The sequence below is a fragment of the Loa loa genome (genome assembly GCF_000183805.2).
Source record: "Loa loa unplaced genomic scaffold supercont3.108, whole genome shotgun sequence".
Lineage (NCBI taxonomy): Eukaryota > Metazoa > Nematoda > Chromadorea > Rhabditida > Onchocercidae > Loa > Loa loa.
Genome location: NW_018108288.1, coordinates 48,131 through 60,770, shown reverse-complemented (window position 1 = coordinate 60,770; position 12,640 = coordinate 48,131). Strand labels below are relative to the sequence as shown.

The following is a 12,640-nucleotide window of genomic DNA, read 5'->3' as shown; positions in this document are numbered from 1 at the left end:
ATTTGCGAAAAAAAAGAAAATACTTGATTATTTCCACTTTAATTTTACGAGTAAAATCTTTGTAGGTTTTTTGTAATGGAGGTCAATATGGTGAAGTACAGTTCTGGGGCGAACATTTGCATTTGCTAGAAAAATTTATTGCGCTATCAGGTAATTTTTTACCAGTTGAAGTATATGTGAATTCTCTTTTCTCTTTTTCATTCTCTAAGTTTATCGATTACGAAGTTCCAGAGTAACTCTGTTTTTTTAGATGAGAGTAAGCAATTATTAATTCGATTGTTTCTTCGCAAGAGAAAGTGGTTAATAGCAGACAAACTCTCGTGAGTTAATTTACTTTTCCATATTTTGTTGCTTTTTCGATTTGTCCCACACTTTTCATAACTAAAGGAAAGTAAGTATAAAAACTATTTATTTTTAGATACACCAGTATTTCTTCGTCACTGAATCCATTATTTAATGAATTATTGGAAGCTGAACTCGTTGATTCAAGTTAGTAAATTTCAATGTTTGAAAGTAGTTTGATCGTTTTTCGTCGAAAAGTTTTTTTTTAGTTTCATCCTATACCTCTTGAAGCATCCATAACTTTTGTCGAAAAACATATCTGTGAGAATATTGAGATTACAAGAGTGTTTTTCATTCAGTATTTCTCATCTCTCGATTGCTATTGCACCGCAAAGATATTATATTATTCAAAACCATGTTTCAGGTCATTCATCATTGCTTGAAATTGAAGAAGCCGTACATCTCTTACATGTTTCATCGTTAAAATCTGTTGCAAAACATTTCAAATTAGATTTCAACAAAGGCAAAATTGAAATTTGTCGTTCCCTGTTGAAATTTGCTACACAAAAAAATGTTTTCGGAATCACTATGGAGAAGCGAGTACTGCATAAGTAGGTGACCTTAAAATTGGATCTTGATTCGACTGTAGTTCCTGCAATGAAATTACTTGAGTGGGAAAGCATAGATAAGGAAGGATTGATACATTTAGCAGGGAATTAACAAGTATTAAGGTTTATTAAAATTTTTCAATTGCTCGACATTTGGTTATTGCTATTTTTTCGATCCTTTTTTACGACCTTGGAATTTATCAGTTTTTAAATTTTTTGTTTTGGTTAAAAGTCAAAAAGTTATAGAATTAAAGAAGAACTCGGTCCATGTTTTCGCATACGCAAAGAGATCGTGAACATTTTCTGTGCGATTTTTACAATTTACTCACCGATGGATATGAATTCCGCGTTACTTTTTGATCAGCCTTCTATTAATTTGCCCTCGCAATTACTGTAAGTTTGATTTTCTCTATTATTTAAAGAATTAAAGAATGTCTTCTTGTTACTGAGTCATTTCCAAGTGCATGACCAAGCTTTATAATCAGCACTGTTATTATTTTGATTTTCAGGTTCGTTTTGCTGCAACTTGATACAGATAAACTTCGTTTTCCTGCTCCTTATAATCCTTGCCTGATAAATATTTATACGGACGCCGAAAAACTTTTCAGGTAGTACAGGATATTTATTTATTCTGCTTAATGAAAATTTTCAATTCTGGGCGATAATTTTAAATTTGAAAGCAATTTATGTTTCAGGTATATCAAAGCAAAAGGATTGGAAACTAAAGTGGCTGATCTGACGCAACGTGGAAGGTGGACTGAAATAATTGAATGCGCTAAGAAAGCCCGCATCGAATTTCAAGATGCATATGCAGTACGACGGTAAACAGTATTCGCAAATAGTTTATTTATTCATTTACTGTAGTAGTAGGTCATTGGAACTTTTTATTATTCTGCTGGTGAAGTGATATGTGCATTCAGCAATGGTTTTAAAAGCTGCGAATAAGCATGATCTTTCAAAGAGATTCATAATGCCAGCTGTCAGATCATTTAATTCATTTGGCACATACGAGTTAGTCAATTCATTTTTAACTAATTAAAAGATTGATTATTAATATATTTATATTCTGCGAAACCTACAAAATTACATCCGTCCTGTTAATTTGAAAATTAGGTTGTCAAATAACTGAGATCTTTCTCGTGCCTATTACAGACAATTCTATGAGTCTTTGGTTGGTGATCTTCGACGATTCACTGATCTTCATGTATATGCGAGGTTTATCTTTCATTCCTTTTAGTGGGGTTTTACACATTCATTTGCAATTATTTTTCTGTTGAAAAATCTGCAATCTATTATTTTGTTAACATTTCTTGCTTTTGCAAATTATAGTTCATATCATTTTTTGTTCATTTCTTCCTGCCATCCAGGTGTATATCTCATGGTGTTGAAGCATTGGAAAGGATCAGAGATTATGCGGAAGCTGTTGCGTGGTTGGAATATATGTTGCATGCCATAGGTACGTTAATATCACTGTTTCGTTTCGTTCAAGTATTATTAGTTCAAATTTATTTTTGATCTTTTAACTTCTGCATACTTCATTTCTTCAGTAATCGACTGCCTATGTGCTGTCTAGTATTTCAAATTGCGAGAAAAAAAGAGAAAATCTGCCACTATTTTAACATCAAGCCTATTTCTTCCTGTATTATTGTTCTCAGAGAACGCTTAGATCAGGGATACATTTAACCTAACCATAGTTATGAATAGGGGTTTTCATAAATATAACGGCGATATTTTGAAAATCCAGGTTTAGCTGACAATAGGTGTTTTTTTTTAGTTTTCTCATATTTTCCAATTTTTCTTTTTTTGTTTTTAGATGGACTGCAATAAATCATTTTTTACCTGAATGCAAGAGATGGACTGCAAGAAATCATTTTTTTTTTACCTGAATTTTCCTACACAACGACAATCTTTTTTGTTTTTTTAGAATTTAAACTTATTCTTGCTAATGCTCGAGGTGGATGGTGGGATCGACTAGCACTAAATTTAGACGCACATCTGAAAGATAAGGATAGAGCAATGAAAGCTGTTATTGCTGGTCTGGAGGATCCTGTTTTAGGTGACAAAGATCGTTTGTCGCTGCAAGTTTGTTCATTTTTCTGAGGCTCACATTTCGATTTATTGCCCATACAGTTATTAAGTATCTCGCGTTTCTTGCCTTCTTTAAATTTGCGGTTTTTGTCGGCTGTTTTATTGGTTTTAGAAAACTTTCGGAAGACTAGGTTTGTTTTTATTGCAGGATAGAGGCCGTAAACTTTGTTCAGGATGGAAAGGACCTTTGGAAGAAATGGATCCCGAAAAGATCAGTATAAAAGGCTCTGTATTGGGTAAAAATCTTGGCGAAGCACGAATTAACAGATTCCTTATTGAGAAGTCTGTTTCTATTTTCGTTTTAAATTAGTTGAAAGTTTAATGTTCCATTAATTTTTGAAGCTCATATTTGCATATATTTGAGTCCTGTTGCAGAAATGGAATATCATGCGAATGCAGCGTTGAAGAGGTGGCGTTGGATCATTATTTGAGAAAAGAAAGTTTTAAAGAAGGTTTGCGGTTATTTCTGTTAATTTATATAACAGTAAGTCTGTACTATGCAATGGTATGTACGTTAAAAATTAGGTAACAACTAAGCGTAATAGTTGTATATACACCTAAACATTTCAAAATTATACGGAAGATGAAATTAGTCCATTTCATTAGAAGGACGACTTCAGACGTAACTAACTCAAATGTAGTTCATAGCGTTGTTAGTGAAGAGTGAATGGAAATGAGCTTAAATATGGAAAGAATCGGTTAACTATAAGCTCATGGACAAATAAATAGGTGGCTTTCGTTTTATTTGCCATTTCTAACGTATCTTTATGAATTGATGTCACTGTCGTATCGTGTTTTATGTAGGAGTGCACGCAGAAGGTGCACTTTGGCACACTATATTTGGACTTTTATTTTATGACGTTATTTTCGATCCAGCTGTTGAAAATGTATGGTTCAGCGAAACACAGGTATATGGAATTTTTTTCAATGTTGTCTCGATTTTTTGTTCTATATTTCGAACTACTTTCAGTTTTAATCGGGAATTGCTGAAGCTTGGGATACCTCTTACTGGAATTCGTACGCTGTAGCAGAAAAATGTTTTTTACTGCAGCAAAGCTAAATGCTTGACAAGCAAAAAGCTACCATTAACAAAATTGGAGACCCCTATATTCATTGAACGACAAAATTCAACTTAGAAAATAAGAATTATGTATAAAAATTTTGCCACTGTTCAACTTACTCGTAGATGAATCCAGCAGACTTGAACAGCCGAACCTTCTACACCAGTCGTCAGGATCTTTTCGAGTTACGTTTCAAAGAAATCGAAGAAGCAGATTTTGATGATTTACTGTTGGAAATGGAGAGAACATACAATAATTATTATGGGGTAACCAATTCAGAGATAACATGGAATTGTTTCATTGATTTTGAACAAGTCAAAGTTAGTCATTTTTGTCTTTTAATTAGTCATGTCCTGTTTGAGGGACTTTCATGATTTATTCTTCCGCTGTTTAATTTAGTCGATTTGAATTGAAATTTAAACGAATGTCCTAAACATTCACAAAAAGTTTCTTGCTGATATTAAAGTGATGCGGTTCTTTCTCCAAGTCGTATCTATTTGTATTTTGTAATGTAGAGAATAAAAAAGGCTGCGCACATAGTAAGTCATGCTAGAATAGAATTAAGATCAATACCTTGAACTCTATTGCTTTTTATCTAACAATAGTTGGCACCTTTAAGAGAAGATGATGACGCATATTTTTTAGCGCTTTATGATCTGTTGTCCGATAGCTGCCGTTTGCGCAATCTTTCGTCGTCTCATTACTGATTATCGAAATTGTCGAAGTGGATTTCCTGATTTAACTGTTTGGAATGATGAAAAGAAACTTCTGGCAGTATGTGTACTGTTAATTTTGAAAATTTCATCACAACTACAATTTTTTTTCAAAAAACGGAATTTATTAATCAAATATCCTCGTGTTTACACTTTTGAAATATACTCATTTGAAATAAACTCATTTCTTTTACTGCAATATATTAAATATGAGAAAGGAAGTATTCTAGGTCTTATTTCCCTTTTCAGAATTTCAAAACTTATTACAGGTAGTAGAAGTGAAAGGTCCTGGTGATAAGTTATCGACCAAGCAACGTTTATGGTTGAATTTTTTTCAAAATCAAAATATAACCGCTCATGTTTGTCACGTTTCTGGTAAAGATCATCTGTCGTTTTGTACCTTAAAATTTCTAAATTTTGGAGGATTCATTGTTGTTAGTTGAGGAAATTATTGTTGTTAGTTGAGAAAAAAAACCAGGTATTCCTGAGATTCCCTTTCAAGATTTTCTGTGCTAGTATTTTATTCTATCTGGACAGGTTTATTCTTATATTCATTGGTATTTAGCTTTTGAGCTTCTTTTTTATGCAGTTTCGCTATGCTAATTTGTTCCGAAATATTTTTTCTTTCTTTTTGCAGCCCGAAATCCAAGGAAGCTCGATTGATAGCTTTGTGCTTGATCATTCCGCTCATCAAATAAAGATGCATATCAAACAGGTTGCTGTAGGACAGCAAGTGCGCTCATATTCTTCAACTTCCCGAGATTTATTTGCTCATCATTCCAGAATAGTTTCATTACTTTTTTCTTAAATTTGTAGAATAGTGTGAAATTGGATATTTTACAAATTTTAGTACATGATTGGTCCTAAAAGAATGTACAGTTTGAGATATTTTTGAATTCTTTTAGCATTTCAGTAGTTTACCATTACGACTTACAGCTATGCTCAGCAGTGGAGTAATGTTGATAATAAACCGTAAAACGTATTGAGTAAATAGCTTTACAAACAATATAGTATGTTTAAACCTAAAGACTTGTTTCTTAATAAGGCTTTCCGAGACGAATGAATAAAACAACTGAAGAAAATAATTTATTAAATTGGAAAGTTATGGAATGAAGTGATGCTTGAAACGTAATAGATTAAAAATTGAAATCAATGGCTATCACAATACGCATGTACCCCATTCAATAGAACAGATTCGAGTTTTCATTTGTCAAGCTGTTTACTAATTGAATATTTCAAGGTGTAAATAAATTTAAGAAATTCAAAAAACTGAACTGTTACCGTTCGCATTTAATCACTCAATCTCCTATCCTGCAATAATTGGAAATTGAGAAATTGATCCTATTTAAAAATTTTTTGAAAGTTACATTCTAATTTCAAGAAATCAGGGTTGAATTAGAAATAGGGCGTCAAATGTTTTATTGATTTTTTGATCTAATTCTCATTTTTCCCACAACTCTGTTCCCGTTGTGAAACTTTTGCATTCTTTGGTTGATATAGATGAATAGTTATGGTAGAATTAATAGACGGATTATTTATTTCGTTTTATTTAACAGACAATTATTCCGAAAATAGGGAATATATGTTGATTGTTGATCACTGGATTGAATTGCAGATTGGTAGATTGTGAGATTCTTTAGAGAAGAATAGAATGATCGGTGACTGCTGTGATGATTGATTGGATAACTGAATTTTTATATATGATAAATAGAAGATGAATTATTGAATTTTGATTGGGGAATATTCCAGTAAGCAATTATTATGGAATATATCTATGGTACAAAAATACTTTAATTATTTCTATATATTTTAACATTAGGAATTTATGATCTTCCCGACAGTTCCTATATTTTTTTTTTCCTGCAAAAACAAGAAGTTGTTATTATTCAAATCTTTTGCAATTTGCTACATGTAAAATAAATCCTGACCACCTGTTCTATGATTTTTTCATTCCTTTATTTTTATGCAAATAATTATTGTGTAATTTCGTGACAAAATACCAATTTGCATAAAGAACATCATACTTAAATGGTAGGGATTAATCGATAAGGTTTATTTATAAATTTTTCAAAGGAAAATCGGAAATTTCAAAATTCTGTGATAATAATAGATGAAAACAAGCGTATGCTTACCCTCATCTTATAATCCCTTTTTAAATTCACATATAACTTGCATATATTTCAAAAATAATTATAAATCATGATTTCCTAGTTGTGCATATGTCTTCCGGGAGGAGAAGAAAGGAAAACTTTTAGCTAACATAACATTTTGAATAATCAATAAATTTCGATTCCACTTGAAATATTATGCAAGAATGTGATTATAAATATACTTGAATAAAAAATATCAAAACAAACGAATCATCTATATTATTTAGGATGATGAGAATTGGTATGTTTACTTGGATAATCTATGCTTTTGTATTGCAATTTGGAGTTACATATTGTAGAATATAGTTGAAATCTATTAAATACAAAATGGTACAATTATTCAGGTGAGATTTTATTTATTCGAAATGTATTCCGTACGAATGGTTGTGATGTTTTTATTGATTGTGCTAGTGAGTATATCGATTATTATCCGAAATACTGAAGGTGATAATAAGCATGTGATAATTGATGAACGATTTGGTGACAATATCTCAAAATATCAAAGTAATAACACGCGTTATGATGAAAATAATCACGAAGATATTAAATATGAAGAATTTGATATTAAAAAATCTAAGAGAAAATCGTTGAAGCAAGATATCTTTATGTTACATGGATCAAACAAATTTAAAGTTTCCTATCCACCTGCCAAATATCGCTTTTTTAAAACAATGCTTAACAAAGATCTCTGTGATCAATATACTTTGGAATGTATTTATGTGAGTTTTCTTTTTTTTTTTTCAATTTGTAGAATTTTACTGTAGGAACTGTAAAATTTACTAAAATTTTTTTGCTGGAAATTTTAAACAATATGATATCTTCCTGAATAACGTAACAATGATAATAAGCTAAGTAATAATGAGCATATTTCCTAAAGTTTAATTTATGTCAGATTAAAAATGTGAGGAAATTATAAAGTTAAAAATGTACTAACTGATGATATGATGGGTACTGAGATTTCCAAGTAATTGATATTCGCGGTGATCATAGTGCATGAAAATGATCATCCGTTGTACGGATTAATTAATCATTCTAATTTCTGCAGTATCGATCGGAATATCCTCGAAGCAGATTATCATTTGACTGGAAAACTGGCAAAGAATACAATCCATGTCATCGATTCGTTGAACCATGTTTCGGAATATCTGAATATGACTATAAAATTGCAAGAAAATTCAAAAGTTTAAAGGATTATTAATTTTTTTTTTATTTTGATATCACTTTGTTTTGTTTGCAAAAAAAAGGAGGTTGATTAAATGATTAAAAATGAAGTTTACGAGAACAATATGATAGTGACATGAATAGGTAAAATATAATTACATAATCATAAATACAATTACATAAAAAAAACCTTTGATAAAGAAAATTTTTCGTAATACAATTACGTAATCAATTACATAATCATTTTTTATTACTCGACCATTGGTCAATTTCCTATTACATATTCCTGATCCGTTTATAATTTAATTGTTTTCTTTAACCGTACGATGGTATTATCAGGAATCCATTACTGGTCAGATTTTATATATATATATATATATTATCAGAACTACTCAATCATTTACTGGTCAAATTTATCTAATGAAATGTAATTGACAATGCTTTCGTCCAAATTATTTGCATAAATGTAAATTTGGAATAATGTTACTTAAATATGAAATTTCACGTGATGATATCACATATTGTATCATCAAAAAATGCTAATGGTGCTAACACAAACTTCACATTAGAGAAAAAGAGGAAAAGGAAAAAAAAACTTTTTTTCATTCTCCCCTAACGAAACATTTCAAATATCACAATGAATTAAACATCATTTTAAACGCTTAAATAATTGAAATTATAAAACGATTAGAATTGCTATCTTTTCTGATAATTCTTATTCATCAATCATATATTTGATAAGATTGATAAGTTTCATCCCTCATCACTTTATTTTACTTAACCTTTGATAAAGAAAATTTTTCGAATTTCTATAAAAAAAAAAAATTATTTTATTATTCATGGATAAGGCTTTTTGCGTTATACTTTGTAAAATATTATGTCTTACTGTTAACTATAATTGTTAACTTCTATTATCAATAATTTAACCAATTTTAGGTAATTTTTTTTTTCAAATTAAAATTGGAAATCTAATTGCAATCGAGTTCTTTCTTTAATTTGTAACATTAATAAGTTTGATTTGAAATTTTCGCTTATTTTCCAATATCAACAATTGATCATCAATTGACGATGAATATTTTATTAATGAAAATATAAAAAAAAAAAAGAGATAATAGTTGTTTTGTTGATTGCATAAAGGACTGATATTTTCATAAGATATTATCATTAAAGTATATTAAATTATCAATTAATTGTTTTGTTTTGTATGGAATTGATAATAATTTAGTAATATTCATTAATTTTAAGTCAACATTGTTTTCAAGATGAAGTTGATTTCTCGTTGTTTTTTTTTCTTTTTTTTGTTTTTATTGATGACAAAGTTTTGCTAATAATGATAGGACATACTTTAGAAAAAAAAAAACTTTTAAAAAAAACAAACTTTTTAAAAAAAAACACGAATGATAATAGTCTTTATGGAAGAGATTATAAGAATTAATGAAAATTTTCAAGTACTATTAATTAACATAATTAGCATAATATTTTAACTAACATTCATTTAGACATTTTTTTTTTCATCCTTTATCCTTTCGTTATCACAATTATCATATAAGTAAGTAATAGCATGATAACCTTACGAATACATACTAATAAATGATCTTACAAACTATAAAGAAAATGAACATGTGTTAATAATCTATCGTATTATGACATAATAGATTGAATATTGCAAAAACTTTAGAGTAAGAATATGAAAACATTTAAAACTTATATTTGATCGATTAGATTGACATAAAAATGACATTTTGTAGTTAAAATATAATAACCTATTCCGGTTTTCAGGAAATGCTCCGGGACTGGACATATATATACGGTTAACATTAGGAAATGAGAAAGAAATTCATTTGACAGAAATATTCACAGAAAAAACTGATCTTTCGTGATGAGATATAAGTTCAATTAAAATTAATGAAAAACCTTAATAGAGCTATAAAAACATGCAAAGTTATTTTTTCATTAAACTTCCGAAGGCTTAATAAAAAAAAAAAATTGCTAATTAGACATGAAGCATTAAAAAATTCATTCAAAAATTTATCAGCATATATATCTCTTCCAAGATTTTAAAGATATTTCTAAATTTCTAAAATTAAATAAACATGAAAGAATTTAAACTAAACAAACATGAAAGAGTTCCCAATGCATCGAAATATTAAAATTAAATAAACATGAAAGAATTGAAACTAAACAAACATGAAAGAGTTCCCAATGCATCGAAGTATTATTTCATTAGAAAATGTTACAATGATTAGAAGGTTATTTGTGATATGATATTGATAATAAAATGATGATAAATTTTTCAATTAAGAGTGAGAAAATCGGAAAAAAATGGGATAAGTTGTTAAGTTGTATGGAAGAGAAAATACGGCAAAAAAAAATGTAGCAAATAATTTGGTAAATATTTTAAAGTATGATTATAATAATAGAATGATAGAATAATTAAGAAATTTGTTATTTCCATTTTTTTAAATTTTTAAAGAATTGACGAGTAGATGTATTTCCTAGTCAATTCGTTGTTTGATTAAATTTTGAATTATTAAAAATCGATACTGATGTATTCTTTCGTTAAAGTTAATTGTTTTGCTACAAGTACATAGTATTTGTTCATATCATACGAATATTACAATTACATTGAATCATTCAGGAGATAATTAAGATTAATTGTTGCATGCAATTACAATTATAATTTCAACGTGGAACAAATGTAATCAATAGTAATTAAGAAATATTCTTAAACAAAAATGGTATCACAAGTCTGAATAACAATAATATCTATTGCAATTATTTCTCTCTCTCTATATATTCCCGTAAAAAATCAAATTTTTGGAAGAAATCAAAAAAAGATCTTTGGAAATCAAAAAATCCTTTTTAAAGTAAAATTCCAACTTAAAAGATTTTAATACCAACCAGTTGATAAAAAAATTCGCAAATATATTTGATTTTCTCAAAGTACAAAAAAAATCTATAGGATTGAACTACTGCAATTTTTCCAGTACATTCAGCTTATGGTTTTTTTGTAAGCGATTCAATTGTTCGTTTTTGATTCAGATATTTAGCTAGATAATCGTCCTGAATGTTTAACTGATGACATCCATCCACCACTTCTCTTTCAATCGCAAACAGATGTTCATCGTTAATATGTGGTGCCATTCTATGAACGCATTCTGCTAATCGTAAGACATATTCAATATTCGTTCCACTTATTCCACGGGCTCTAAGTATCTTAAAAGTGTTTTCAAGTTCTAGAAAAAAAAAATAATGAATGCGGTGAATTATTGATTACTCATTTTAGACGCTAGTAAAAATTGCCTAAATGAACGTGATGTATTAAGAGAGAAAAATAAAAAACATATTAAAGTTGGAAAGAAAAAGAAAAAATGAAATCTCATTTTATTGTCATTTTCATGATTTCTTATTGTGATTCCTAATTTATTTGAAAATTTGCAATATTTTACTATTTGTACAAATCATATAAGAGAATTTTTGAGAAAAGCACGAAATGACTTACGGTATGCACAATGCTTTTCTCATCAGTAGGACCTGTGAAGTAGGGATTCCCATTTTCAGCAGCTAAATAAACATTTATTGGAAAAAATGAACTACCATTGTCCGGATAAAACATCACTTCCTTTCTCTGAAAATGATAAGGATTAATTAATGAACATAGAATTAATTAATGGATAAATGAAAAAGTATATTTGTCAATTCTTCAATCAAAAAAAGTCAACATATAAAGCTTTGCAAATAACGAACAAAAATAAAAGTTTTTAATTTTTAAGAAATTTAATTTCACTGAATGATAAATTCACCAAATAGCCAGCCTTCTCTCGTACATCCAAATATTTGATTGTATTCGATGCTTGCTCCTCAGCAACTTCATAAGCTAAACCCCAGCAAGAACCATTTGCATCTTCTACCAATGTTACTGTACGACCAGGCTGCAAAATATTTAAATATTTCTTTACTTTATTATAAAAAAAAAAGAAAGAAACATTGCAAGAGAAAAAACTTGAGAAAGTTTTTAAGAAAAAAAACTATCATCTCATTTTAAAACAATCCTATCTATTAAAAAAAAAGGATGAAATGAACGAATGAGATCCTATTGTTTCAATTATCATCATTAGGACATCAGCATGTATCTTTGATGTCACAGCAACACAGTGTGATACTATCTCTTTACTCACATGTCGTGTAAAAAGAACCAACACTGCTCGTTGTCCCTCTATGATCAGGACTAAGTTGCCAAAATCGACGTGAATAACCTCGTACAATACCAGGAATGACACTTTGATATGGAAAATCTGTATACCAAAGCAATGAACCGTAACCAAATATCCACATTTCACCGAATTAAAATGCAAAAATTTCGGCCAGAAATAACTCTCACACACCAATTATGCGGATTTTCCCCACAACTTTCTAAAATTTTTCTCCGGAAAAAAACAATAAATGCAATCAGAATAATGTCAAACACTCTCGACCTTAGATAGGCATGATTTCCAAATGAATTATTCGATTTCAACGTTATAATTAATATTTCACAAAATTAAATTATTCACTGCCTTGTTTTTTTTTTTTGCTTT

General features: G+C 29.2%; 3 protein-coding genes across 3 annotated transcripts in view; 2 read left to right on the top strand and 1 right to left on the bottom strand.

The window, feature by feature from the left end:
* Window positions 1-5,560, top strand: part of LOAG_17652 (coiled-coil domain-containing protein MTMR15) — a gene marked incomplete at both ends in the record, with an annotated part of 6,785 nt that extends 1,225 nt beyond the window's left edge. Inside the window, 17 exons of the mRNA XM_020450314.1 lie at window positions 82-150; window positions 251-320; window positions 419-489; window positions 707-893; window positions 1,137-1,283; window positions 1,400-1,498; window positions 1,586-1,711; window positions 2,043-2,105; window positions 2,258-2,346; window positions 2,815-2,972; window positions 3,127-3,260; window positions 3,354-3,430; window positions 3,783-3,886; window positions 4,165-4,359; window positions 4,685-4,813; window positions 5,022-5,186; window positions 5,390-5,560. Coding sequence (XP_020306025.1) covers window positions 82-150; window positions 251-320; window positions 419-489; window positions 707-893; window positions 1,137-1,283; window positions 1,400-1,498; window positions 1,586-1,711; window positions 2,043-2,105; window positions 2,258-2,346; window positions 2,815-2,972; window positions 3,127-3,260; window positions 3,354-3,430; window positions 3,783-3,886; window positions 4,165-4,359; window positions 4,685-4,813; window positions 5,022-5,186; window positions 5,390-5,560 — 2,054 coding nt within the window. The remainder of the gene's footprint in view (window positions 1-81; window positions 151-250; window positions 321-418; window positions 490-706; window positions 894-1,136; window positions 1,284-1,399; window positions 1,499-1,585; window positions 1,712-2,042; window positions 2,106-2,257; window positions 2,347-2,814; window positions 2,973-3,126; window positions 3,261-3,353; window positions 3,431-3,782; window positions 3,887-4,164; window positions 4,360-4,684; window positions 4,814-5,021; window positions 5,187-5,389) is intronic.
* A 1,707-nt stretch (window positions 5,561-7,267) lies between these two features.
* LOAG_02250 (hypothetical protein) lies at window positions 7,268-8,100 on the top strand (the record flags this gene model as incomplete). The annotated part of the gene is made up of 2 exons (XM_003137788.1): window positions 7,268-7,621; window positions 7,948-8,100. 2 exons carry the CDS (start codon window positions 7,268-7,270, stop codon window positions 8,098-8,100), a joined length of 507 nt encoding a protein of 168 aa, XP_003137836.1.
* A 2,960-nt stretch (window positions 8,101-11,060) lies between these two features.
* LOAG_02249 (hypothetical protein) lies at window positions 11,061-12,482 on the bottom strand (the record flags this gene model as incomplete). The annotated part of the gene is made up of 4 exons (XM_003137787.2): window positions 12,264-12,482; window positions 11,867-11,995; window positions 11,566-11,691; window positions 11,061-11,279 (listed from the first exon to the last, which is right to left on the bottom strand). Exons 1-4 carry the CDS (start codon window positions 12,396-12,398, stop codon window positions 11,061-11,063), a joined length of 609 nt encoding a protein of 202 aa, XP_003137835.1. The 5' UTR covers window positions 12,399-12,482.
* Window positions 12,483-12,640: the final 158 nt, after the last annotated feature.